Genomic DNA, 27,675 nt, shown 5'->3' with positions numbered 1-27,675 from the left:
ATTATACCAAAGCTACCCTTTAATGGCCATGGATCATCATTATCAGGGGCGTAGCACCGAAATCTTGGCCCTATTCATAAGCAGTCTCCCTGTCTCCCTCCCCCTTCCCTCCTTTTCTTGCAGAGTGTCTTGTATGAAGTCAGTTTGCTTTCTTGCCCTTTATTTTCTGTCTCTTTTTTTAAGAACCCTGATTCCCTTTTCATGGGACAAGACATAACAGTGGAGTTGTTGCTCCAGCTGCTTGAGCACTCACTCACTTGGCTCTAGGTGTGTTTAGAGATGAATCCTAGAGCGGCGGCGGACTAACCCATTTTGTGCCTTGAAGGGTTGAGAGGAGCCTCAGAGAGCTTCCACTATTTTTTTAATTATACAAAGTTCAGTCTTTTAACTGGATTATTCAGCCAGTTTTAATTTAGTTATGGCACTAATTATTACAAATAAATCAACCTTTTCATTCCAGGCTTAAAGGGCCCCTTTTTCCAATGGGGCCTTGGATAATCAGTCCCACTTTTCCCCCCACTACAACGCCCCTGATCATCATCATGCCAGGATACACAGCTGAACAATGTCCAGCAATGACACACAGCACAGCAGCCTGAATCAGCCTCGACTGCTCCCTCTGTCTGTATGGTGCACCTGGTGTGCTCCAGGTGTGTCAAATGACCCGTTCTGAAGCTGCACCCCCCTCAGTTACTGCTGCTACGCCTGGCTGCTTCTTTCTTGTGCAGCAAATGTTCAGTTTACAGTGACAACATGACAGCATCAGAATTCATGGTCATTTTTGAAACAGTTGGTCCTTGACTGAGCTTAAGTATGTTCCTGTATTCTCCAACCATCTCACTCACAGGGAAAATGTTTATCATACTGACAGTCCCTCTCCTTCGCTCCTTCTCTCAGTCCAGGCTCCCCTCTGTGTGAATCAAAGATGTGATGCGTGTTTGTATTTGTCAGCAACACAGAACTCCTGTTGGTCTCTTGGTCAAATGCCAGCCGAGCCACCCGTTGAGCAGACGAAGTAGCCAACAGCTTTCTGATTGTCCACTGACCGTTATGTCACCATGGACTCCTCGCAGATGTCTGTCTGTATCTCTGTTTGTCCACTCTATTATCTGAGATGAATGAGGTCCCAGTCAGGACGGGATAAAGGCAGCATGAGTGGGATCTCAGGTAATATCTGCTGCAGCTGTTGCAGGATGAGTCCCACATGTTGGCATCTGGAGACGTGATTCTGAATCTGTTTTATCATGCATCACTTCAGGAAAGTTAATCCATCTGAAAGACTCGACATCAGACAGTCTCACTAGGTTTGAAGCTGATTGAGCTTCTTTTAAATTATCTGTAAACCGAAGTATAAATCATGACGAGAAGCTGGCGAGTTTCTCCTCAACATCTGTGCTCATCTTTCAGGTCTCATGATGTTTCTGTTTTTTCCTGACACTCTTCCAGGTACCTGAGGCTATTTCTAAGTGCCAGCGCGCAGGCATCACTGTACGCATGGTCACCGGAGACAACATCAACACCGCCCGTGCCATCGCAACCAAGTGTGGCATCCTGCTGCCTGGGGAGGACTTCCTGTGTCTGGAGGGCAAAGAGTTCAACCAGCAGATCAGAAACGACCAGGGAGAGGTGAGACCAGGGCAGAAATGTTTTACTCAAGTTTACTGCAGACTACAAATTAAAATATTATCTAAAGCTACGTGGTGTTTTTTTTAGACGACTCCAGAATTCACATTCTTGAATTTCTTTTCAGTTATCGCTCAATAAATCAGTGACGGAATAAATCTGCAGTAAGCCGATATCTGCTGATTTATCAGTCCTGCTCTCGTTTAGCTGCTGCATCAGGGTTCTGTTTTTCACTTCCTGTCCAACGTCAGTCCAGTATGCTGCGGTGTTTTAATCCTGGTCTGATCAGTGTCTGGTTTCTGAGAGTCATAAGTTTAAATTTGTAATTTGTAAATTAATTATTGTTTTGTGCCCAAAACTAAAAGTTTCTCTATTATACTAGAGAATGATACTTAGAGGTGGATGACAGGAGGGTTTTATGCTCTCATGCTTTAATTACACAGGCAGGGATTGTGATTTGGCACACAATGGGCCTCATGCAGCAACTTTCTCTTAAATTTCTGTCATATTTTTTCTTAATTTTCTGGTAAGAGAAAAAAGTCAACTTCAGATGCACCAAATGTTTTTAACCATCGAGATCTGTTCTTACCCAGGTGTGCTGAATATTGAATCCTTCTTGACCATAAGTCACCTATTAGCATAGGTAACGCCCCCTGAACATTATATAAGGGCAGGTGTTGTGCCATATGCAAAGACTCTGTCACATGCCCAAGAATTGGAGAGATGTCACCAACAAAAAGGCTGTAAGAAGAAGAAGAACTTCAGCAGTAGTAAAACTGACATACTGTTCAATAAACTTAAACAAAGTAAATATCATTTTCCAGAGTGTCGGCACTGGTGTTACAAGAAAACCAAAAACCCAGCAATGACAAAACATCAGCTGTGTCAGTAGCGGTGGTGGAGAAAGTGTTCAGATCCTTTCCTTGAGTGAAGTACTAATACCACACTGTAAAAAGACTTTGCTACAAGTAAAAACATTAAAAATGTTACATAAGTAAAAGTATGTAAGTACGATCAGGAAAATGTATAAAAAGTAAAATTACAAGTTTAAATAAATGTATTAAATCTATATCATTAAAAGGAAAAGCAGCAAGTGCTCACACATATGAGAATCTGGAAACATGACTCAGAAGTGTAGTGGAGGAGAAGGAGAAAGTGGCATGAGATTAAAATACTCAAGTAAAAAGTAAAAGTACCTCAAATTTGTACTTTAGTGCAATACTTGAGTAAATGTACTTAATTACATTCCAGCACAGCTCAACAAAGGGATGCACAGTAACTGAAACTACATTAATTTGGATCCGTAGGCCAAGTATGGTAATTTTTTTAGCCCTGAAATGTAATTATCAAATCATTATACTTACTCTAATCTAGATTCAGTTTTATGATATTTATGCATTTTTTAAAAATGTTCCAAAAATCTTATTTTTCCTTGTACTGGTAAAACAATGTATGAACTGTGAAATCAAGAAGTTTTTCTTTTATCTTGGGAAGAAGTCTCAACCACTCATAAAATTATCTCGTGCCTAGTGAAGAGCAAAAATAAAAAAAATACTGGTGAATCCCAAACATTAATGGGTACTAACAAAACATGAACAAATTGTGGAAACACACAAAAATAAGAGAAAAAATGTTTGTATGTAGTTTCTTGAATATAATGTTTACTTTTTTAACTACCAATGTAACTATTTTTCTTGTTCTGCATTTCTAGGTGGAACAAGAGCGTCTGGACAAAGTTTGGCCCAAACTGCGCGTTCTGGCTCGTTCCTCGCCGACAGACAAACACACTCTGGTCAAAGGTGGGTTCAGTTTAATATGATGTGTACTGTTTAGCATGTGTAAAGGCTGCTTACATGTTTATTTGTTCTTGTGTACAAGGTGAGATAACTGGAGTTTTAAAGGGACAGTGCAACACAAAATCAAATATATATGCACAGTAAGTTTGGCAGAAAGAAAATAGTTCCAACATGAAACTGCTCACAACAAGGTCTGTGGATTATCTTGAGTAACCTGGTCATGATTTCTAGAAACAGACATTGCTGTTGAGTTTTTTAAATATGTTTTTGGGCGCTTTGAGCACCACAAGCTGAGTGCCATCTAGCTCCATTATATTGGAGAGAAGGCCGACATCTCTACAGCTGATATCTCCAACACTCACACCAAAACATTCTATGGTTAGTGGAATAATATGTATTTTTGATTTGAGGTGAACTGTCCCTTTAAAGAAACTCTCATATTGTTAAACTCTAATTGAACAACAGTCAACAGTCGTGACCTGTTTGTGTTTTAAAAATTAATTTGTTCTTGTTTCTGTGATGTTCACACACTCATTGAAATGGAGAATTGTTGTTGTTGATCAGGAATCATCGACAGCACGGTGGGTGAGACCCGACAGGTGGTGGCAGTGACAGGAGACGGTACCAACGACGGCCCCGCCCTCAAGAAAGCTGATGTTGGCTTTGCCATGGTAACCACATCTTCATATTTTCACCTTGTTATTCCACAGCTCGTCACTGCTTCACTCACCTGCTGCTCCAGTCTGCTCTACATCCTTACCAAAACAGAAAAACAGTTAATTACATTTTTAATGCAGTCACTAAAAACAGGGTATTTTCTCTGAGCGTCATCCACAATACCTCCTGAGTTTAATGCCATGGATTCATTAAGATAGCTGTGAAATGGAAAAATCAATCAATTAATGTTGAGTCTGGATGCTCATCAATGGGGTCCCACTCTGCTGCTATGTTACTGATGTTATTCTCCAAACACCAACACACACACAGAGGGACCGGCTCTGTCTTTATATTTTATTTTATGTCTTATCTACAGTCAATAATATCAGTCTTACATCATGGTCACAGAAAGTTAATGATAAATCAGCTAACAAACCTGATCCCTGTTCTCAGTCCTCTAAAGGACCAAGCCGTGCTCGTATGTTTCAGACTTTTAGATGTATTTTTTCCTCCACTTTCAGGAATCTATCTGTTTCTATTCATTTCTGTACAATAAGAGTTTTTGTTTTTCATAATATCTGCCATAGAACATGTACAGCAGCAGGGCTGGACCAAATGCTGGTTTTTTTACTTTTAAAGCTACTGTTGAGGGTCTCAAAGCTTTGAATATCTGTCATTATATTTAATGACATCGTCACCCTAAAAAAACAAAAGAAATCCAGGAACAAAATCCTTAATTTGAATAAAGTGGTTCATCAGATTTAAATAAGTTTGTCTTTTTTTAATTAAATCAACTCTTTTAATAAATAAATGTAACATCAGGGTGTCTGCAGGTCCTTAAAAAGTCTTAAACAGTCTTAAATTTGAATTTGTGAAGTCTTAACTACTACAAACATTTAATCTAATTTCAATGAGCCATATTTTAATTTCTTTTTTTGAAAATAAGTGAAGACGTTCTATGTGAAAGTCACATTTCTAATGTTACAAATCTTTAAAAACTAGAATACTGTCATTTTACTTCATACCTGCACTCACCTGTTGGCAAAATATAGATTGACTTAACTCACTCTATATTCCTACATAACACTTACCTCTGCACAAAACCACATGTATGCTACTTACCTGCAATGCTGCGGTGCTTGAATAAATAAAACATAATTTGTCCAAAAATCTGTCCTAAATGTGAATAAAAGGTGTCTTGAATGGGTCTTAAAAAGCATTAAATTTAACTGTCTGATAGCTGTAGACACCCTGATTATATGGTGAAGTTAGACTGCTGCTAGACCGCCTCTTTAATACAGGTGCGTGTCTCCCTCTGTGTGGAAATTATATTTTTGAAAGGCTAAGCGCAAACAAATATGAATTGAATCAGAATATTTTGTTTAAAACATGTTGTTACATTTGGAAATGTTATTGGAAATGTTTGGATCACACAAGTTGGAAACAATCCTACACAGCCACCACTGGAACCCAATCCTATAATTAAATTAATACTAATAACATTAGTGTGGCCTCTTTGTGTGCAACTGTGCAGCAATACTGGGTTTAAACAGAATAAATAGACATGGGGGAAAAAAACGCTGAGCAGCTTTCGAGTGTTAATTTGGAATTCAAATGTCGATGTTGTGAATGAAGCGTCAAAGCTTTGAAATATTTGGTACAGCCCTATAAAAGCACTTAGCAGCCAAATTCTTCCATTACTGAGAGCCCAACATAGTCTGGAAATAATAATATGACATGCCTGTCTGAAACATGTAGTGACTGTGATCAAAATGAGGAGTTTGTGGGCTCTGGTGAATCAAAGGGTTAAACACAGTTGTGAACTAGCAGCAGCAGCACATTGGTTCCCCTGAGAAACACCTCTGAAATACAGACAAAGGCACTGATTGAAGCGGCTCTGCCTCCCGTCAGTGTTTATGATGAATGAATGTTTTACCTGCTGCTGATCAGAAAATATTCAAAGTGTCGTCTCCCCCAGCTGATGCCAGAGCACAAAGATTTACACTGAGCTGATCAGCTGATATTAAAGCCGACGCTGATAAACTAAAAGCGCAGCGCAGGGCCTGTGGATGAGCCGAGTAACATCAGCTGCCTCCTCTGAATGTTGTTGTGACCTTTGTTTACTGAGCAAAGTCATCTGAACACCAGAGCCTCCTGCAGGCTGCTGAGCAGCTGCTCTGCTGTCAAACAACAATCTGACAACAGTTACTGTTCCCAAACACATCACAGGCTGGGGATTTAAACCAGTGACCTTTCAGTCCTAATGTGTCCCATTTGGAATATTTTCAGTTTGCACCCATGTGTCCCAGTTCAATTATCACCTGTTCAGCTGGAAAACAGAGAGCGATCCACCTCCGTCTGTCTGGGAGAGGCTGCCTCTGCAGAGAGACACAGCGACTCACATCACAGCTTTTGCTAACACGACACTCCTTCTCCAGTTTTAATTTGTGTCAGATAATTGGGTTTAAAATATTGTCACTTAAAGCTTTGTACACTCAAGCTGCATTATCCTTTAAACAAGAGGCCACTGGCCGGGTTGTTCTCATTGTTCTCTCCAAAAAAGAACCTCCAGTATTTTTTAACAGTAAATGTCAACTGTATCCACTCTGAAACTGAGCAGCTGGTTTTCCCCTCTCCTCTCCTTCATTCCTGTAAAACTGCTTTGCAGGTACAGAAGAAAAATACTGCTGAGAACAGCAGCTCTGTCCTGCAGATGACACAGGAAACAGAACACATTAAAGCTCCAAGAATAACAATCATAAACTCATTAAAATGTGCCTTTTTAGCTTGTGACCCATCTGTCTGAAACCCTAACCCAGGATCTGCTCCTTCTTATCAGGGAATCGCCGGCACAGATGTGGCAAAGGAGGCTTCTGACATCATCCTGACTGACGACAACTTCACCAGCATCGTCAAGGCTGTCATGTGGGGAAGAAACGTCTACGACAGCATCTCGAAGTTCCTGCAGTTCCAGCTGACTGTCAACGTGGTGGCCGTGATCGTGGCTTTCACCGGCGCTTGCATCACACAGGTAGGCTGAAGGCCTGAAGGCTGCACGTTAATGTGGGATCGCTGTTTATGCTATCATCACAGCTGCTTAAACACCAAGATGCCAAACTCACCAGACTCCATTTAAATAAACAGTAATTTAAGTGTGTATGAAGCCAGAATATTTTCACATCTAACTGGGTGAATTCAGGGTTTATTTCAGCCAAACCAGAGCTGGTGATGAGACGGACCAGGGTGGTTTTTGTGAGTTTTAGTTTGTTTCTGCTGACTTTAGGTTACGTATGTTTTGTGATGATAAAATGACTGTTTATTTAAATTAAGTCTGGTGAGGTTGGTGATGGCAATTTCAGGGCTGTTTCTGGTTAAACAAAGTGGATCTTAAACCCACCAAACTCTTTCAGTATGGTACCTTTGGAACCAAAAGTAACCCTTCAGACATGGTACCTAGACCTTAGTATTTCCACTGCGAACAGTACTCTTAAATGTGGGTGGGGTTGATGTTACTCACTGTATTTCCTGGCTCTTCACCAGTGGCACAGATGGAAGTCTGCACAGAACGAGACTGTACGCTGACATTTTCAGAACAAAATAAAACAGGCTGCAGTGAGTCTTTTTGTTTTATAGTTACAGTCTACTAATAAAACTCTCCACAGTATGAACAGTGGTTACATGAGCCTCAAAACCAGCCACAGCTCATCCCTGAGCAGAGTGACCGTCCTCTACTGACCAATCAGACTGCAGTGTTCACAGCTCCACCTTTTAGTACCAGATCTGTGTGCTAGGTACCCCAACAGAGGGGGGACCAAAAATGGGGACGGTATTGAACGGTTCCATTGGTACCATCCACAACTTTTCACAGTGGAAACAGAAAAGCGCACTGAACTGAATTGCTCGGTGGAAACGGGGCTTTAATTATTAACCAATAGGTCTGTCTCTGTAGGGATCCTTTCCATGAATTGTCAGACACTTAGAAAAATAATCTGAACACGTAAGTGGATAAAACAAGCACTTTTATTGGATGTAAATTGACGATGCACACATGCCCTGAGCGATTACACTGCAGCCTTTTTGTGGCTGCTTTCTGTGGTGCACTCTCTCAATACTGGACCAGTTTAAAAAGTTGTTGCTTCTTTTAGTCACTTAGACACAAAAACAATGGAAAATAGAGTCCAGTGTGAAAAAATACAGACGTTACCCTTTAATATCACCAGGATGAAACGTCTCCTGTCCCGTACATCAGTCAGCTGATTGAACCTGATTCAGGATGCACACGTTTGGATGAGAACAAATGAAGAGAGCACACACTGTGTTGTGCAACATGTTGGCTGCACTCAGCTGTTAGTAAATCAGTGTTTCTACCTTCTCTGTGGATTTTGATGATTGAACATGAACGGCAGCTTGTGTCTTGATGGTTATATTAAATTTTGAGGCTCGCTGTTGTGTTGATGCATTTGCTCTTCTGTGATTTTCGTTCTGATCAAATCTCCACAGAAACAAGAAAATGAGTCATTTTTTGATGTGACCGTCGCAGCGCTGTGAGGAGGCGAGGCGGCCATGTCACATTTTTTTGTTTCATAATGTGTCTCTAATCAGGAAACTGAACTCCTGACACAATAAAAAAAAGTAACTTGCGGCTGTGTATTAATTGAAAGGCTCACAGCTGGCAGGACAGATAACTACCTCGGCTGCAGAGTAGAGAGCTCAAAGTAGGCTAAGATACAGCCTGAAACCATGGCAACACGTCACCATCATAATCCTGAAATATAACAGGGCCTCAGCAGGTCTGTGGTCTCCGTGTTTATACTCACTGATCATCCAGCGCTTGGTCTCTGTTAGGCCACTGACATGTTGGCACAGATCATTAAAACATGGTAAACTGATTCATGTCTTTATTGTATGTACACAGGAATGTTTCAGGGGCGGAGGTTTGGGTTCACAAGTGGAGGGGGTCAAGTGAAATGTGCGTGTGTAAATGCTTGTTCCTGCATTTATGTGCATTTGAATCAGTCCAGCAGACAACACACTGGGATATAATTGGTTATTATTACAGTGCTGTGGAATGAAAAAAAACTTACTTAAAGGAATACTTCACCCCAAATGATCATTTGTGTATCAGTTACTGTACGTGCACACCAAGAGCTGCAAAAGCTGCAAAGGCGACCAATTCAATTCATTTTCAATGGGCACCAGCGACCACGGCTGCAAAAGTTGCAAAGCTGTAAAGCGTCCACGTTTTGGTGACCAGAGCATCAGATGAAAGTTGGGGAGTCATAAACTTTATGCAAATTAGCCGACACATTTCGGCTGCAAATGACCAGCCACCAATCGAAAGTAGATGTCCATCGCTTGTGTGGAACCCAGAGAACATCCTCGGAAACTTTAGTTCACAGAGTTCTTTATGATTCGAGCCTGTTTATATGTAGGGACCGAAATCAAAAGGAGCAGGCGTGGGAAACCGCGTCCGGAGTAGTTGGTTTGCCTGGTGAGTTGATATTGAGAAAGAATTTTTTAAAACTAGGGGCAAATACATCCATGCTAATATAACGCCGAGCTTGCTAATCTCCCTTGTTTCATGTGAATGTGACGATTTCTTTACTCATGTAGCCTAGCTGCTGGGGCTGGGCAGCCAACAAAGGTGCTGTGCTCCAGCCAGTAACCTGCTTTGCGGCTCCTTTAAATTGACAAGTACGATCGAACATTCGAATGTATGACGTCTTGAGCGACTTGAGCTGCCAACAATATTTTGGATAGCAGCTTTGCAGCTTTTGCAGCTCTTGGTGATATTGAATTTGTGAAGAAATGTTTTGTCTAGCAGCCTCCACGCTGAACGAAGAATCCAAAAACAGAGGAAATTCTTGGTTAATTGAAGTAAAGGTCGTATCCGGTCGTTTGCTCAGTCGTTCCCAAACAGACATATCTTTCTGTCAGGGAACTGAACTGAAACTGAAACTTATTTTTGTCCTCTTCAGAGCCAGACTCCACTGACAACAGCAATTTGACCTCACTGGACACTCACTGGGCTACAACTGCTTCAGTCAGTTTATTTGTTAGTGTTAATATGTGACTTTAGTGTTTTAGGGGATAAGTTTGAAGTCACACAGTAACATGCATGCACACACTGCTCAAGTAATATACAAATAATAATACATTTTATTCATGTAGCGCTTTTTATGGCACTCAGAGAAGCTAAAACAATCATCAAATAGAATACACTAAAAATGTATAACACACAAAATAATTCACACACTCACTCACTTTGAAACCTGTGCAGATTGGTTTGATTTCTTTTTAAAACATGGGAAGAAGTCAATGAAACAACAGAAGAAATGACCCCAAAAAATAGCAAGACATTTGTAAAAAGAGAAAATGAAAAACAACAAAATTTGTAAAAACAAAAAGAAAAACGCTGGAAAATGTGCTGAAAAATTACAAAAACTCTGTAACATAATTTTAAAATAAATAAAATAATTATTAATATAGTTTTCCCAGGCTTTATTTTTTCCCTAGTTTTTTTTAAATAATTTAAAAAATCTTTAAATTTTTTTGCAATTTGTGGGACATTTCTTATGAAGTTGCTTTTTGCCTTTTTCATGTTTTTTTAAAGAAACTGCATCAATTTGCTCAGGTTGTCAACGGTTTAAATATTTGCAAAAGGCGTCTGAAAGCCACGCAAGAAAAGTGATGTCGCTCCAGGCAGCTTCAAGCTGTTTTGAAAGGCTGAGTTTTGACGAGTGATTTGATTTGGGAGCGGTCGGTGCAGTCCTGAAAGTGTTTGGGGAGAAAGTTCCAGAGGGAGGGGGCGGTGTTGGAGGAGGCTCTGTCGCTCCAGGTCCCGTGCTTAGTCCTGACTGATGGAGACAGGAGGTTGGCATCAGAGGAGCAGAGGCTGAGCGAAGGAGAGTGGCAGTGGGGCAGGTCAGTGAGGCAGGAGGGGGCCTGGTCATGCAAGGCTTTGTGAATGAGGACGAGGACTTTGAATTGGGTCTGGAGGACAGCGGTGGTGTGATCACGGGAGCACGAGCAGCAGGATTCTGAATGCACTGGATTTTGTGTGGGACTTTGGATGCTGTACCATAAAGAATGCTGTCTGGATGTGATGACGGCATGGATCAGAGCTTTTGCAGCACAGAGGGAGTGATGGACGGAGACGAGCTGTGTTTTTTAGGTGGTAAAAGGCAGTTCTGGTGATTTGATTGATGTGGTGTTCGAAGACGAGGTTGCTGTCGAAAATAACTGAGGTTTCGGATGTGTGCGGAGGAATGCAGAGTGGAGTTATCAGTGGTTAGGCAGATGTTGTGACTGTGAGTGGCTTCAGATTTGGGGCCGATGATGCTCATTTGGCAGATGAAGTATTTCTTAAAAGGAAAACTCTGCTGATTTTACACACCCAAGTGTGTTTACAAGTGTTTTGGGATTACTAGTGCATATGTGAAAGAAGCTTTATGTCTCCACAGGGAGCTGTGAAAAGTCTGGTAACTCACCTCAAGTGATGTCACTTGAGTCAGTGTTAGATAGGGCTGAAGACTCCACCAGGAAAAAGAATGTTTGGAATAAAACAGATGAAATCTCTGGTTCTGCTGCAGTGATGTCAGTCTCCTTTTTTTGTGAAACTGTATCATGGAGCTCCTTGGCAGTGGAACATTAAGAACACAAGCCATGTGACCGAGATGTCTCTGGTTTGCTTCCAGCTGTGGGACCTTTGTTGCCTGTCATAATCTCTTTCCGTCTCTCCAGTTCCAGTTTGACTCTGCACTTTAATCTGTCCAGTAAAGGTGAAAAGCAGCCAATAGAAAAATATTAAAACATGTGTTAAAGGAGTGTTAAATCTGTGCAGCAGTCTTTTAAAATTATGTTTAGTTTCCCTGATAGAGACCTGATACTGTATGACTGATAATGTTGCATTTGCATTTTTACTACAAAGACTGTCCTGTACTGTCATATCTTCAACTGATGTTCAATTCAACATCTTTAAGGAGAACAGAAATATGACTTCATTTTTTTTTCTCCTGGAAAACAAGCAGAGAACATTGTTCTTTTTCAGTACTGTCTAGTTTCTGCATATGGCCTCAATAACGTCCACCAATACATGTCCCAGTGGAAATACTCTCTTGGACGGACCCAGCAGCCAGAATATGCAGTAACATTGTGTTTCATTCAGCTCACATGTGCAGACATGTTTTTGAATCTCTCTGTCGAACTGGCTGGGGTCCAAAGGCGGACTCCACCAGTGGCTGCAGACACGTCATCATGAGGTGACAAACTCAAGAGAATTGAGAGTGAATGTGAAGTGGATTTTGGAGGTTTGCATGTAAAGTCAAGCCGCTGGTAAAGAACTGAGGTGAAGGAGCATTTGTTCAAGTTTAAAAGTATTTAATTTGAGAAGCAAAATCTGCACTTATCTTAAAGCTGTACTTTTCACAATGTGCTGAGATGGAGACGCGTTATTGGTCGTTGCTTATGTTTTCCTATTGTCTGTTTACTCACAGATTTTCACTTCTTCCTGTAAGTTAAACTCCTGACCTCTCCTCCTCTTCCTCCTCTTCCTCCTGCAGGACTCCCCTCTGAAGGCCGTGCAGATGCTCTGGGTCAACCTCATCATGGACACTCTGGCTTCTCTCGCTCTGGCCACTGAGCCGCCCACCGAGTCTCTGCTGCTACGCAAACCATACGGCCGTGACAAGCCTCTCATCTCCAGGACCATGATGAAGAACATCCTGGGTCATGCCGTGTACCAGCTCGTCATCATCTTCACCCTACTCTTCGCTGGTGAGTTAAACCAAGTTTTAGAATTATTTTTCAGTTTGGAAAAAAATCAGTATGTGGATCCATTTTTTTAGTCCATGGATAAAATATCTATTATTTTTTTGTTTCTCAGGCGAGACATTTTTCGACATCGATAGCGGACGCAACGCCCCCCTGCACTCGCCACCATCGGAGCACTACACCATCGTGTTCAACGTGTTCGTCATGATGCAGCTTTTCAACGAAATCAACGCCAGGAAGATCCACGGAGAGAGGAACGTGTTCGAGGGCGTCTACAGGAACCCCATCTTCTGCAGCGTCGTACTGGGCACCTTCGCCCTGCAGGTAACTACACCACCGCCATCATCATCATCATCACCTAATGCAGTGATTCCAAAACCTTTTCTCACTTGTTCTTTTTTGAGATACTTAGATTAAAATATAGGTGTAAAAAAGATTAAATTGAATTTCTAATACGAAGGGAGGAAGGGGGTTTTCATATTCTGAGCTGCATGCTGACAAAAAAGCAACCAGCCTCGACCTTAAAGGCCCGCCTGCACAAAAGTCAAGGGCAGCGTGGCTTTTCTGAATCACTGCCCACAATGAACTTTAAAAGTCTTTCACATCAGGGCTTCTTGCAACCCATCAAAGCAACACCTTGCCTAATATAAAGGCTGCCCCCACTAATGCCAGAAGAAATAATTGTTATTTAGCAGACATTAACCTTCAAGGAGAAACAACAAATGCTACACAGCAAATGCCACGCATTTAATGAGGTAATTGTTAAGATAGTAATCTATCAGCTAAATTAAAGCTAATTAGCTGATATGCTGCACTGCATCCACTCTCTGTATTGTCTGATGTGATTTGTAGCGTTTGTTATTTGGATTTGTTGTTTGCTTAAATGTTATTTTGCATTATGTGTATTTATGTGAAACAGTTTATGGCCTCGGACATGACAAATTTCATAATTTTTCAAATCAAATCAAATTAATCACAAGATCCGTTTTACAAGTCGTTAAGACTAAGTTATTGCAACTTTTACCAGCTGAAGTTAGCTTCGTAATTTTCGGGCTGAAGTTAATTTGATGATTCATTCATTCATTCATCTTCTAACCGCTTCATCCTCTTGAGGGTCGTGGGGGGGCTGGAGCCTATCCCAGCTGACATTGGGTGAGAGGCAGGGTACACCCTGGAGAGGTCGCCAGACTATCACAGGGCTGACACACAAAGACAGACAACCATTCACGCTCACGTTCACACCTACGGACAATTTAGAGTTATCAATTAACCTGCATGTCTTTGGACTGCTGGAGTACCCGGAGAGAACCCGCTGACACGGGGAGAACATGCAAATTTTGTAATTTGTGTATTTGCAGATCATTTTATTAATAAATTTTTTGCATTTACAAATCTCTTTTTGTATATTTGGGAGGTGTTTTATTCGGTTGTCGATCTGTTCACTCAGACAATATTAGGACAAATCTATCTCTGTATTCCTCTTGTGCCGGGAGAGTAGCTTCTTTAATATATGAGCTAAAAAGTCCCTCAAAGCTGTGTTCTAAGAACTACAATCTTTTTTAGTTCTTGTGGTGTGAACACAAAATAAAGGGGGATTCACTCAGAACTATGAAAAAGTTCCTTTGATACCAGAACGCCTCATGTCTCTGTGCCATGACATGTGGTGCAGTCAGTTTTTACACAAACTTCTTCACAAGCTTTTCAAACATAAATCTTTAAAATAAGCAACTCACAAATATTAAATTTGTTTTTTAAGGGCTCGCTAATTTCCTAAAACAGCTGGTCACTGTAGATTTAGCAAACATTACTTTAACAGGGACTATTTTCAGCGGCGTATTCATCCACATTAGGTGCCCTAATGAGTATCTGGGGCAGCAGGACCATGTGCGTGACACTGAGTCAAAATTAACTACACAGTAATGAAGGAACAAGTCACCCAGTGCAACAGTGTGGCTCACCGAAGCTATGTCAGGCTTTTAATTCACAGATAATACTAAGAAGATCAAGTCATTGTTGGTCAGCATCTACACATGGGACCTGTCAGCTAACGCGTCCCGTATGTTTCTTTTTCTCCCTCAGATCATCATCGTTCAGTTCGGAGGAAAGCCATTCTCCTGCACGGCTCTGACCATCGACCAGTGGCTGTGGTGCGTGTTCATCGGCGTGGGAGAGCTGCTGTGGGGACAGGTGAGAACCAGAACCAGAGCCTCAGGTGTTCAGCTCTGCATCAGAGCCAAACATTAAACACGAGCTCGAGCTCTGAGAACAAACAACATGTACTGAGGAGGAGATGAAGAGGTGGATACATGAGGTCTGTGGCAGCAAACTGTTGCCTGTCACACTTGCGCTGCTGCAGCGTTGCCATCACAACCATCGCCATGGTAATGAGCTCCGCACATGAAAGCAGCGCAACTCCTGTTTACGAGCGGCGAGGGAAAACAAACCCAGCGTGTCAGTCCCTTTGTGGATACACACAAACACACCATCACATGCATGATCCTGTTAACATGTACACACACACACACACACACACACACACACACAGGCGCAGAAGGCACAGATTATATAGAGGAAAAAAGTTCAGTCATAAGAAGCCTGGTGGGTTCAGTGGGAGGGCAGAGACTGAGAACAGAGACGCAGAAAGATGCTGACAGAAACAGGCTGATCTGAGCTCTTTTGTTTCGAACAGAGAGAGAAGGTGACAGAAATATAAAAAGCTGAAGTGCAGCTGCAGCAGGAGGCTGGGTGTGTCTCTCTACTCTTTTTAAACTGAGCAATGAACAAACAATACAAAAAAATAGTACAGGTAATATTGTTTGATGTACAGTAAAGTCAATACGACATTACGTAAGATGTCTGTTTGATGAAGATGTGTGAACATAGTAATAAGCTCGCTTCACTCTAAGCCATAAGGAACATTTGTTTCATGATAAAGAATTTTGCAGAAAGTATTTAAAACATGAGTTGATTTGTCAGGTTTTCTATGAGGAAAAAACACTTGCGCTTTCATGAATTTTTATCAAAAACTAAGTTCAAACTTTCCCTTGAATTCTGTAAAAACTTAAAGAGACGCTAAAGAGAATTTATGATGAAAAAAGGACAGAGGCAGGAGAGGAAGAGATTTCCTTCAAGCTCAGAAAACACTGGATCCTACATTTCCCATAATGCATCCTTATGTCAAACAATGACGTGGTAAACCAGGGGCAGACTGGCAACAAAAACAGCCCAGGAATTTGTTTTGTTTAAACTCAGAACTAAATTAGAACCAACAGGCTCTACCCACAGGAGCACACTAAATTCACATGACATCAGGGGGTCAAGTCATTTCAGTTCAGGGACACATAAAGTCCAATTTGATCTCAGTTGGGCCAGACCAGTAAAATCACTGCATAATAACTTATAAAAATGTATTCGGTCCATTTTTTCCAGTGTTATCTGATTGATCAAGTCGCAGTCTTAAAAGAAAGGTGATTTTCTCCATACAGCGACTTTCGTTAAAACTTGCACTCCAGTCGTCCTTTGAAGGGGGCTCGCTTGTAGCCACCTCCGTGTGATGCTTTCTTGCCTGCGGCCAAAAGTACTTAGTAAAGATAATTGTCCTGGGTCATGAGATTGTCTGAGGTTTTACCTAAGTACCATATGAGAAAAGATCAACTTCTATTCCAAAGATGTTCCTCATTGCTTTGGCAATCTCTTGCCAATATGGAGAAGCCAGAGATTTCTTAAGAAAAATAAGTACACTTTAAATAATATCTGATACAGATTCTTTTGTACTGAAGCTGCTCTTGACAATATTTTGCACAGTGTTAAATATCTTTAGATATTAAATGACCTCTAGCTCATTAGGTAGAGTGTGCGCCCGCAGCCTGGGTTTGAGTCCAGACTATAGCCCTGCCCCATTCTCTCGCCCCCCTTTCCTGTCACTCTCTTGCTGTTCTGAAATAAAGACAAAAACTAATCTTACAAAAAAATCTTTAAATATGACAACATAAGTATTTATTGTTTTTTCAGAGACCTGTACTCTGGTCAGGGTGGAAAAGCCTCTGAAGCAGCATCTAACATGAACTAGGCCACTTAGTGTTTACCTTGCTCCTGAAATTAGACACCTCTTAGACTTCACAAGTGCATCAGTATTAGTTGTGCAAAGTCATCCAGTGGGCCAGATTAGACCCTTTGGTGGGCCGGATCTGGCTGTGAGATTTAAGTCTGACACCCCTGGTCTTTATATTAGCACAAAACACATCACATTCACACTGAGTAAGTATTTTAAATCAGTGGTTCCCAGCTGGGTGGTCGTGATCAAGTGTCTTGGCAACATGTCAAGTTTCTAAAAAACAGACTTAATTTTAAAGTACAGTGAACTTCCATCTTAGAGATTATATTTTAAAGTGCTGTTTCCTGGTGTGGAGTGAGTGACTAACGGACAGCTGCTTGACAGAGGCAGCAAACTAGCTTGACGACATGGCCAAACGCAAGTATGACGCTGAATATATTAAACTGTGTCGACCTTGAACTGATGACTGAGGCCAATGACCCGTAGCTGGACCATTTGGGAAGGAGGTTAAAACTGTAGTGCACCCATGTAGTGACACTCACAGGACACGGTGACGCACGTGGCGAAGAAAGCAGAAGCATACATGAGTGACTACGTCCACATTTTTTAAAATAAGATGTTAACAAAGTATACAGTGGCTGGGGGGAAAATGGGCGGCCCTCGCAAGACTGGCCCAGGCCAAAAGCTTCTTTCACAGGCTGAGTGGGATTAATGATGACCAGTACACTCACCTTTATGAGTAAAATCAGCAGAATGACCTTTTAATAAAATATCTGTATTTTTTCCGTCAATCTCAGCTGATCTCGGCCATCCCTACTCACCACCTGAAGTTCCTGAAGGAGGCCGGTCATGGCATCACAAAGGAGGAGATCCACGAGGAGGAGCTGACGGAGGGCGCTGACGAGATCGACCACGCCGAGATGGAGCTGAGGAGAGGCCAGATCCTCTGGTTCAGAGGTCTGAACCGCATCCAGACACAGGTACGACCGCCGCATCAGGGCCACGACACCCGCCACAACGCCACGTCTAACTTTAACCATAACCTTACTTTTCATTTTAAGGTTTTTATGATATCAGGTTTTGAAGGTGGTGACTCAGATATCTGTTCTGTCCTGAGAGCTGCAGAAAATACCAGTTTCCATGGTGATGGAGGAGGCTCTGCAAGAAAAAATATGACTTTTTGGACTTTTTTCATATGATTTCTTGTTTGTTTGTTGTCAGTTGTCTCACTGGTGAATTGTTATTTGAACCTGGGAAGCTGTTCAGGTAAATTTCTGATTGCTGTCAACTGCAAAGTAAACTTTAAATCAAATTCAACTGCACCCTCCTCGTCCTCGCCTTCATCTTCCCAAAATCAAAGGAACATTCACTGAACCAGAGGGAGGTAGAAAAAAAAGTATTTCATCGAGACAGTGAGGAGCGACTTCACTCACTTCAAACATCTCTTACAGTTTTTAAGAGCTGCACATTCAAGCACCAGTTAGCAGTGAGAAGCTAGTTTAGATAATTAGCTTGAATCAAGGCAGAAACACAGTGTCTTGGCAAAATTATACTGAAGCGGCACTTTTTTTTCTCTTGTTATTGCACACTGAAAAAGTGGCAGATATTATGGTTTCTGCAGATTTCAGTTACTACCAACTCTACTGTTCTAGAAAAACTCATGAGGTTAAAGTAACAACTAATCTGTGATCCTCAGATGTAATTCAGAGATTTAAAAGGTGCAAATCACTAAAATGAAGTTCATTACTTTCTCATGGGGTAACTACTGAGTCCTGAGATATCGTTTTTAATTTAGGAAAAGATGTGATGTACTGAGGCAGCACGAGGAGACATTTAAATAAAAAAAAAAAGAAGAAGTTTTCTTATTGCTGCTAGTGAGGACCTGCATATTTTCTCATAAAGCACACAGTGATAAGGGAAATATTTATCTTTATTAATGAAGTTAGTTTGAAAGCAATATTATCCAAGAATTAGTATTTTTTGCAATTTGGCACACCAACAGTTTCAGAGTGATACACCACTGTTGTAAATACAGGGTTACAAACTGTGTGTTCTGTCCTGGCGTAAAGGGAAAACAACAAACCTGCCAGCCTCAAGTGGCCATTGGAGGAACTGCAGTTTTTGGAACTTCAATGCTGGCTTCAGTTCCAGCCGCGAAGGTTGCCACATGCTTATTTATGCAGGGTTGCACATGTGCATTTGTTGACAAGCTAAAGGATTTTGAAATCAGTAAATACAACGTCAGAAGCTGAAGAACCATGTCAACTGACAGGGTCGAGTAATGTTACAGGATTTTATCTAAATATGAGTCTGCATAGTTTTATTTATCGTGACTTGGGAGATGAAAACTAATGTAACAAAAAAAAAGAATGTCAAAAAGTTTTAGTTTTGCTGAAACACTGTTAGCATTTTCAGCTCATATACATAGTTTGCTAAGAGTTTAAATGGAAGTTTTGACATCCAGAAAAGTGACAGTGAAGACATGCAATCTTTCATATATAACATTCGTAGGGATGTACACTCTGCTGTTGGAGTGTTGTTTTCCTGTTAGCCGTGAGACAGGTCACTACAGCTTACATAAGGACAGAATTAACAGTTTGCACCCTGCATTAGTTTGAGCAGTTACAGAGTATAATTCATGCATCGCTAACAGTGTATGAGGTTTGCATTTTTACTTTTGTCAATGTCCTCTTTGGTCACATCACGAGCTAACTCAGCTAACGTTAGCTTCTTCTTCCAACTTTATTCGGACAATTATACAACAAGTTTACATCACTTTGTGTGTTCAACTTCAGTCTACAGTTACAAACACACCAGGCGGACTAAAGGTTGTAATAAAAAAGATAAAACCAAGCTAGCTTCCTGTAGCTAGCTGCTAGTTTGTGTCGTAAAGTGAGATTTATACATCTTCGTTTAAGCGTCACCAAGCTCTATAGACGCGTACCCTGAACTGTACCCTGGGGTGCCTCTCCCAAGAATTATAACTACACCTTGTGGCGACACAGATCTTCTGTTTATTCTCGTGAACTGAAAACCAATTATGTCAGTGGAAACAAATCTTTTATTTACCTTTATTTCACAGATTAGAAACAATAAATTGTGAAGACATTAAAGCCCCCACAGAATAGCATTTTAAGTCCTGTGTGATTTATCCTGGCTTAATATTAGCAGAGAAAGTTAGCTAACCACAATGCTAATTTATACAATGTAAAATGTCATAGGTTTGAGCTAATAACGTTAGCATGTTGTATGTGTAGGGCAAACATGGCTAGGAAAGGCAAGTGTTTTGTCTGTGAACCTTGCAAGTTGCAGTGGAGCAGAAACTTGTACTTGTGTTTATTAAGCCATGTTTTATGGGTGTTTTGAATCAAACTTTACAGCAAAACCCATCAGCAACTAGTGCTTTGGTAGTGTAAACATATAGCAACACAGGCACACAACTGCTTAAGTATAAATGCTCATAGCCGCCAAGGCCACTTGCGTAGGCTATGGCGCAGGCTCTACATAGAGCCTACGCACAACTATAAATCAGCCTGAAAGTGTTAATCCCTGGAGATCCGACCTGCTCACCCGTGTTACATTGTGCAAGAACAGGCATTCAGGGTGCAAAGTGGGAATGAATGAGCCACCATTTTCCACATCACAGGTCACTATACCATCTAAATAATGTCAAAGCTGCTATTTTAAGGTTTATAAAAAAGTTGCATAATGTTGCGTAAGGTATAAAGAGCAGCATGACAGTACAGGATGTTTCCATAGTCAAGCAGAGACATGAAGGTTGATTGCACAATAGTTTTCCTGTCCGCAAGAGGAAAAAAACATACATAAATCTCTATACATAAACCACACTGAGCAGCTGATAAAATGTCTCCACTCAGAGTTTATGTAACCCGAAACCAGAGGCTGAGGGAGAATGAAAACTTGATGCATCTTAAATGTATTTTTATTAGAGGTTAATACTTGAATGTGGATTCATTTAGCTGAACTCCAAAGGAAACGCTGTATGTTCACCTTGTATATTTGTTGCTCAGATCAGACTCTGAAATGGAGCCTATAAATTCTTTCATCATATTTAAAATCCGGTTCAGACGAGCAGTTTGCATCGCCTCTCTCCTCCACATATAACATGTTCAGCCAAGTGTTTGTGTTATATTAAAGCACAGTGCAGTGTGTGGAGGTTAAACTGGAGATATTTCACACACACACACACTCACACTCACACTGCACTTGTTGTCCAGTTAATTTCACACTCTGCTGCAGAGCTTCAGTACAGAAATTAAAGACGGCATCCAGCGTGGGACAAAAAGCTTACTGGATATTTTTATTCTCAGTCAGTCGGTGTTGGAGGTAAACAGCAGCACCTTCACAGCGCCGTCTTCCCCTGTGACTCATCTCACAGTCTGGGACTCTGCTCTGTGTGTGTGTGTGTTAAATCCTCCTCCTACAGGATACATCTACACTCACTGAGTGTTAGCATGTCCACAGGCGGTCCTATTCAGTCCCTATGGGGTTCATTAGCCTCGATGCTAACACCCACCTACAGTAGCAGCAGCCAACGCTCTGCTCCCACACACACACACACACACACACACACATACAGACACACAGTCAGTCAGTCAGGGAGGTCAGGTGTTTTCTAACTTAGAGTAAATGTCACCGCAGGATAAACACATCTGAAATAATAACTGATCTCTTTTCTGCTTTGTTCTCTTTGAGTTTTTCTGTTTGACCTCTGAAAAAGTCTCAGAGACTCAAACTCACAGACTTTTTTCTGTTCTAAATGTCTCTTCTCCAGGAAGAACCAACCGTATCTTAACAGTAAACATATCTGTCTGCAATCGTGTTCATATATTTCATAAAGAGACTTTAATCAATATTTTTTTAACACCTAGAAAGAGGTCGCTCGTAGGGATAAACCTACAGAGAATTATCACCTGAATCTGCAGCTCCCCTTGACTTTACAGAGCTTTATAGTGAGTTTTAGCTCATTGTTGCCCATAAATTTAGTTTCGTTCACTCTCGCCAACTTACAGAAATTGAATGAATGACCGCGACCTCTGAACACTACATGACATCATCGGCACCAAAACTACTTGGTTAGGGTTAGAAAAAGATTGTGTTTTCCATTAAAATAACTACTCTTGTTACATAAGGAATAAAAGTACATCGTAAAGTGACATATGCAACATGACGCAAGTGTGTAAATGATGCAAGTACGAAAAGTTGAGAGAAGTCCATGTTGACTTTAAGTGTCACACGGGACATGAACAGCGGTCTCAGGGGTGAAAGTCCGCTTTTGTTAAACCTTTGTCATCCCAATCCCTGCCAACACAGAATTTTGCACTCTTTATATTATCTTTGGGGTCGTAAAATTAACCAATGTCCATTGCGTTACATTGTTGAACCAGAGGATTTGTGTGCCCACCATGATAAAGGAACTAAATTGACTTTCCATTGGCACTATTTCTGTGGTGCTGGTATTTCAACACAATATCTGCCACCACGTACTGTGATGTTCAGAGGATGTGGACATTTTACATATTTCTGTGAAGCCAGGTTGCTCTCACTGCTCTCATAGCGTTGTTTTTTGTGAAAACGCTCTAAAAACCCACTAAACACTATCTGTTCAGCACATAACAGCAGACAGACGCAGTTAGAGACTAGCTGGTGAACAGAATGGAGCATTTAGCAGCTAATTAGACAGATATAGAGCCCAAAAACAAGCTAAAGGAGAGTAAATACTGGACTAGCATTCATCAGGTGGACACTAACACGACTGCAAATGAATGATCATGTTGTTCTGTAACGGCTGGATGTCTAAAATAAGCAACTGTTTGCTAACAAGTTCGTAATATCAACTTAAAAGGTGACTTGTTTCCGGTGTCCATGTGGATGAAAAACATCAGTTATTGCAGGTTTGACAGCTGAGGTTCAAAGTTCATTCTTGGCCTGGAAACAGAAGTTGAGAGAACAATGTGGCTGTCCAGAAAGGGCTCAGAAAAACATGGAAATTTAAACATCTGCAGTTCAGTGACGACTTGGCAACGCCACCTGCTGATTGTGATCATGTGATATGATCAGACGCTCCCAAATGGACGGAAAGGTGCAGAGTCGCAGGTGGAAACACTGATTCTGACGTGCAGTGTCAAAAAATAACTCTCACCTGGCCTTCGTGAAGCCGCAGGGCGTCGTGACAGAAGGAGGTGATACGAGGAGGAACGGAAATACAGCTCCTCTGTCCCTTTACCATCAGACACACTGTAAAGGAAAGAGGAAGCTCTCTACTTGTCTGTGTATCTGTAATATCAGTCTGTCATCCTCCTGGGATGGGAGGATGGGAGGATGAGGGGATGGAGGGGGAGGCAACGAAAGGCTGCAAGCTAATTAGGTTCTTATCTCTCCACGCTCCTCTTCCTGTCCTCCTCCTCTCTAATCCTGGTGGGCAGCGTTGTGCCGCTCAACGCCTCGACAGTCAAACACAGTGGGGGAATAATTGGTACAAGCAGCACCTCGCTGCCGAAACTTTATCAGTCATCCAGAGTGACACATTTTCTCCTCTTTTTCTCCTCTCAAAGTGCTTTCAGCCTGATTCAAAAGCTCTTTATTCATTGTTGCATTTCTTCCTTCATCCCTTCGGTCTAACGGAGCTTCTTCTGGATTTCACATTTTGTCTTTCACTAACTAAATGACAGCTCTTTCTCTCTTTATGCCCCTCTCACTCCTGATCTCCCCCTTGTCCACTTCTTCTTGTCTTTGTCTCGTTTCCTTCTGTCTCTGTGCCCACTTAATGAGAGTATCTTTCTGCTGCAGAACAGATGTGTGTACTGTAGTTATCCCACGGGAAGATCGGTTACTACCTCTTCCGTCTGTCCGGTTTGTGCTGCATTGTAAACAGGAAATATGATAACCAAAACCCAAACTGTCTAACTGCTCCTTTTAAACCTCTCTGTAACCTCTCCAGAAGTCTTTCCTTCCCACTTGTTTCCTCTCTTCCTGTCTCCTCTGCCCTGTCTCCTTGCTATCTAACACTGTGTTGTGGCTGTCCTTCCTTCAGATGGATGTGGTCTATACCTTCCAGACGGGCCAGGCGGCGGTGCCCGGTGCCCTGCGCCGCCAGCCGTCTGTCGTCAGCCAGCACAATGACGCCACTGCCGCCAAAACTCTCTCTAGCCCCACCCACGTAGGGCTTAGCGCCTCCTCCTCTCTCACCAACTCAGCCGGGGCTCCGCCCCCTGCTGCTGCTGCTTCCTCCTCCACTGCAGGCAGTGAGTCTGTGCCCGGAGGCCAGCTAACACCACGCTTCACCCTGCTGGACTCTCTGTTTTTTCTCTGTTTGAACTGCATGAATGCTGCATGACTCACCAACACTAAAACAGTTTCTGTCAGTCTGTCAGGCGTCTGCATGTCCCGAACTAATCTGAAATATCTGAATTATTTTTATAAGTAACTGACTGGTTGTTTAGAGTAAATATTTAAGCAGGAAGTGTAGTTAGCATGTGATAACCGCCATAAGTGAACAAAATAACTAAAAGAAATTGAGCTGGTTGTTTTGTAATAACTGTTGACTACAGTTTGACTTTGGGGAGTGATGAAACAACCACTGAGCCATAAAGATATTGAATCAGGTTTAGTATTTCATCACTCCATAGCTTCGTCTTAAAGGTCAAGTGGATTTAGTGCCATCTAGTGGTGAGGTTGCATATTTCAACCAACTGAACCCACGCACTAAGCTTGTAGAAGACCTACAGTGGCCGACTTAAAAACGAGAATGGCCCTACTAGAGCCAGCGTTTGGTTTGTCCATTTTGGGCTAGAACAACATGGCGGACTCCGTGGAAGAGGACCTGCTTCATATGTAGATATAAATGGCTCATTCTGAGGTAGCCAAACAAAACGATTCTTATTTTCAGGTGATTATAAACTAACAAAAACATAATACATCCAATTTTTTATTCAATATATCCTGTAAATCTTAAACTCTGGAGCTAGGGAAACTAGGGATGCATGATCATAGCAGCCCGTATTGGCTTAAAATTAACTATCGGGTTCGGCCAACATGCTTTCTCTTATTTTCCGCAATAGATGAATATCACATACATTGAGAAGTATTCTATTTAATGCCTCCATCTGCTGGTGGGACATCACGATAAGAGTATGCATGCATAATATGATGTTAATGCCACTACAGAAGAGACTTGATGATCACTAAAATTAGGTAGGGAAAAATGTGGATATATCAATATCGGTTTCGGTTGTTAGCCAAAGTTGTTATATATCGGCATATCAGATATTGGCAAAAAATCCAATATTGTGCATCCCTATTCCAAACCATATTTTTTGTTATTCTTTTAATTAAGTAATTTGAAGGTCAAAAGACATTTATTAGTATTTTTCTGTAATGGGAGCACACTCACACTGAGCCAAGACGATATTTAAAACTCATCCGCTGACAAAATAGCAACAAATATATCACTACTTTTTCATTAAATAGTGGATGGTACCCCTAACAAAGCTCCACTAATCTCAGTGTCCACTAAATTGTATTGTCTACAATAAAAGCCTCCCAAAGTTTTCCCGTGGACAGATTTTAATGTGAAGCAGCAACAGCGTGAAAATGCTCAGTTTGCATCCGCAGTAATTTAAACAGAAAATAAATCTCTGAAACAGCTGCAGAAAGCAATAACAGAGCAGTAAGACCCAAAGAGAGTCAGTCGGAAGATACAAAAGTACTTAGAGCTGAAAAGAGCAAAATATTTAAAGGAATAGTTCCACATTTTGAGAGAAACACTTTGCGTAAGTGAGATGAAACGATGGATATCAGTAAAAGAAATTATGTATTTGCAAGCCGTTTTTAAAGATTCACATCTTCAGTAGGAGTCAGTGAGCCTCAGCTGAGAGCCACAGTCAGAGTAGGGAGGTACTGAGAGACACACTAACACATTGGTTTTCCTCTTTGGTCTGAAAACCATCTATAAGCTTTAAAAGTTAACCTGATCACCTGATCTGTGTTTCCATTTCCACACTGTGCTTCCTACTTCACCTCCTTCTGCTGTAGCTTTTCTTCCATCCTAATCTCCTTCTCCTCCTTTTTTTAAATACCTTTCATCATTTCCCTCTCAGCCTGCTGCCGCTCCTCCTCCTGCATGTTATGGAGATTTAGACTCTTGAACATGCGTCTATTAACCCTGACGTGGCTTGCTGGCTGACGAGTCGATGACAGATCACAACTGTTGGCCGACGAGAAGGGAAAGAAGCTGTGAATCGCTCTGATTCGTGACGGGGGGGGGGGGGAAATCCTGCTCTATTTTCTTTGTTGTTTTTCTTCCTCTTCTCTGAGGCGACAGCCTGGGCACCAAGATAATTTTATGGGTTAATCCTGAGCAGGGTTAAATCTGTCAGGCTCAGCAAGTCTCTCATGGTTTAACAGCCAAGAGCTTTTTAACTTGTGAGCTTTGTGTGTGTGTGTGATGGTGTGATGGTGTGTGTGTGATGGTTGCATGTATGCTCTAAGCTGCAGTGCTCAGCCTGCAGCTCTCCCGTGGTTCAGTAATAGAGAGCTTTGAACTGCAGGGTTATTAATTATGATGAAGAGTGTCTGCTGGTGCGTATAAATCAGTGTGATCAGCTGCAGCCTCTGTGGATTCATGACAGAGGAAACGACTTAAGGCAGAGAGAAGAGAGCAGCTGGAGGACAAAATGATTCTGGCTCTGAATGTGATTATAAATACTTAACAGTGTGCATGTGTTTGTTGTTTTTCCCAAGTGTGTGTGTTGTTTACTGGGCCCGGGTATCGTTTGGAATTTTTCTGTACGAGTGCTGACACCATCAGGGCTGAATTACTGGTTGCCAAAGTGGGCCTCAGACCTCCAGGGGCTGCAGAAGTTTTCCTGCATGTCAGTTGGTTTTTGGTATTTATACATATTTATTTATGCATCAAAATTTGATTAATTGCAAATGTGTGAGTGAATTTCCATAGCAGCTGCACACTGAAGTTTAATTATTGTACAGTAGTATTCAAACTTGTGGCCCAGCTGTACGAGAACCTTGTCTGAATTAGGGTTTCATGCCAGGGAACGAGATTCCTGGGAACACATGTCCAAAATATTTCCCATCTCCTGTGGAATAGTTTAACGGGAATCCATGAAAAGTAGTTGTGTTCTAGGCGTAAACCAAATAGGCTAATAGGTACAAAATATACATATCACTACAGAAATAAGTAAGTCCTTTATGTTCTTATGTGTGGATGCGATTATTAACACAATGTCTGCCACTAGCTTTGCGTGGAAATCTTTCAAAAGATTGGATAATGAAGAGCTGAATAGAGTGCTGCAGGAAGGAGTATTACAGTAAAACCCAGAAAATAGTTAGCATTTTTGCACTTTTGGTTACCCCGTCTCGAAGTCAGAGGGTTTTTGGTTAAAGGCCTGAAATACGGCTGGCGGTTAACACAAGTTAGAGACTTTTACATTTTGTTCTGTGACATAAAATACGTCAGTAAATACCCCACTCATGAATTTTAAAGGAGCTATATGTAAGAAATCTAAAGCAAATAGTTGTAAAATCATCCTAATATGTCACAGAGACTAAGGAATAATGTTCATATAACATACTGATCTCACCGACAAAATGAGACTACAGAGGTTGTTGGAGAAATTAAACGTCATCACACTGAACAATAGGGCTGCGCAATTAATGAAAATATTAAAAAAGTCACAATATGGCCAGGAAATCACAGGGGCCACAATTTTTTGAGTGTGTCACAACATATGAATA

At 41.4% G+C, this 27,675-nt stretch overlaps 1 protein-coding gene across 3 annotated transcripts in view; it reads left to right on the top strand.

Annotated features, from left to right (window-relative positions):
• LOC126386578 (plasma membrane calcium-transporting ATPase 1-like) overlaps positions 1-27,675 on the top strand; it is a 143,793-nt gene that overhangs the window by 106,585 nt on the left and 9,533 nt on the right. For 2 of the 3 annotated variants that reach the window (XM_050038990.1, XM_050038991.1), the window contains exons 13-20: positions 1,447-1,626; positions 3,335-3,422; positions 3,984-4,090; positions 6,916-7,107; positions 12,638-12,851; positions 12,961-13,172; positions 14,928-15,035; positions 17,700-17,882. In XM_050038990.1, the coding sequence (XP_049894947.1) occupies positions 1,447-1,626; positions 3,335-3,422; positions 3,984-4,090; positions 6,916-7,107; positions 12,638-12,851; positions 12,961-13,172; positions 14,928-15,035; positions 17,700-17,882 (1,284 nt within the window). Of the gene's footprint in view, positions 1-1,446; positions 1,627-3,334; positions 3,423-3,983; positions 4,091-6,915; positions 7,108-12,637; positions 12,852-12,960; positions 13,173-14,927; positions 15,036-17,699; positions 17,883-23,956; positions 24,168-27,675 lie in introns of all 3 variants that reach the window. The other variant, XM_050038992.1, reaches the window with a different exon arrangement.

The sequence above is a fragment of the Epinephelus moara genome, chromosome 24, assembly GCF_006386435.1.
Source record: "Epinephelus moara isolate mb chromosome 24, YSFRI_EMoa_1.0, whole genome shotgun sequence".
Classification (NCBI taxonomy): Eukaryota; Metazoa; Chordata; class Actinopteri; order Perciformes; family Serranidae; genus Epinephelus; species Epinephelus moara.
The sequence above is the reverse complement of the archived record's forward strand: the minus strand, read 5'-3'. Positions and strand labels throughout refer to the sequence as shown.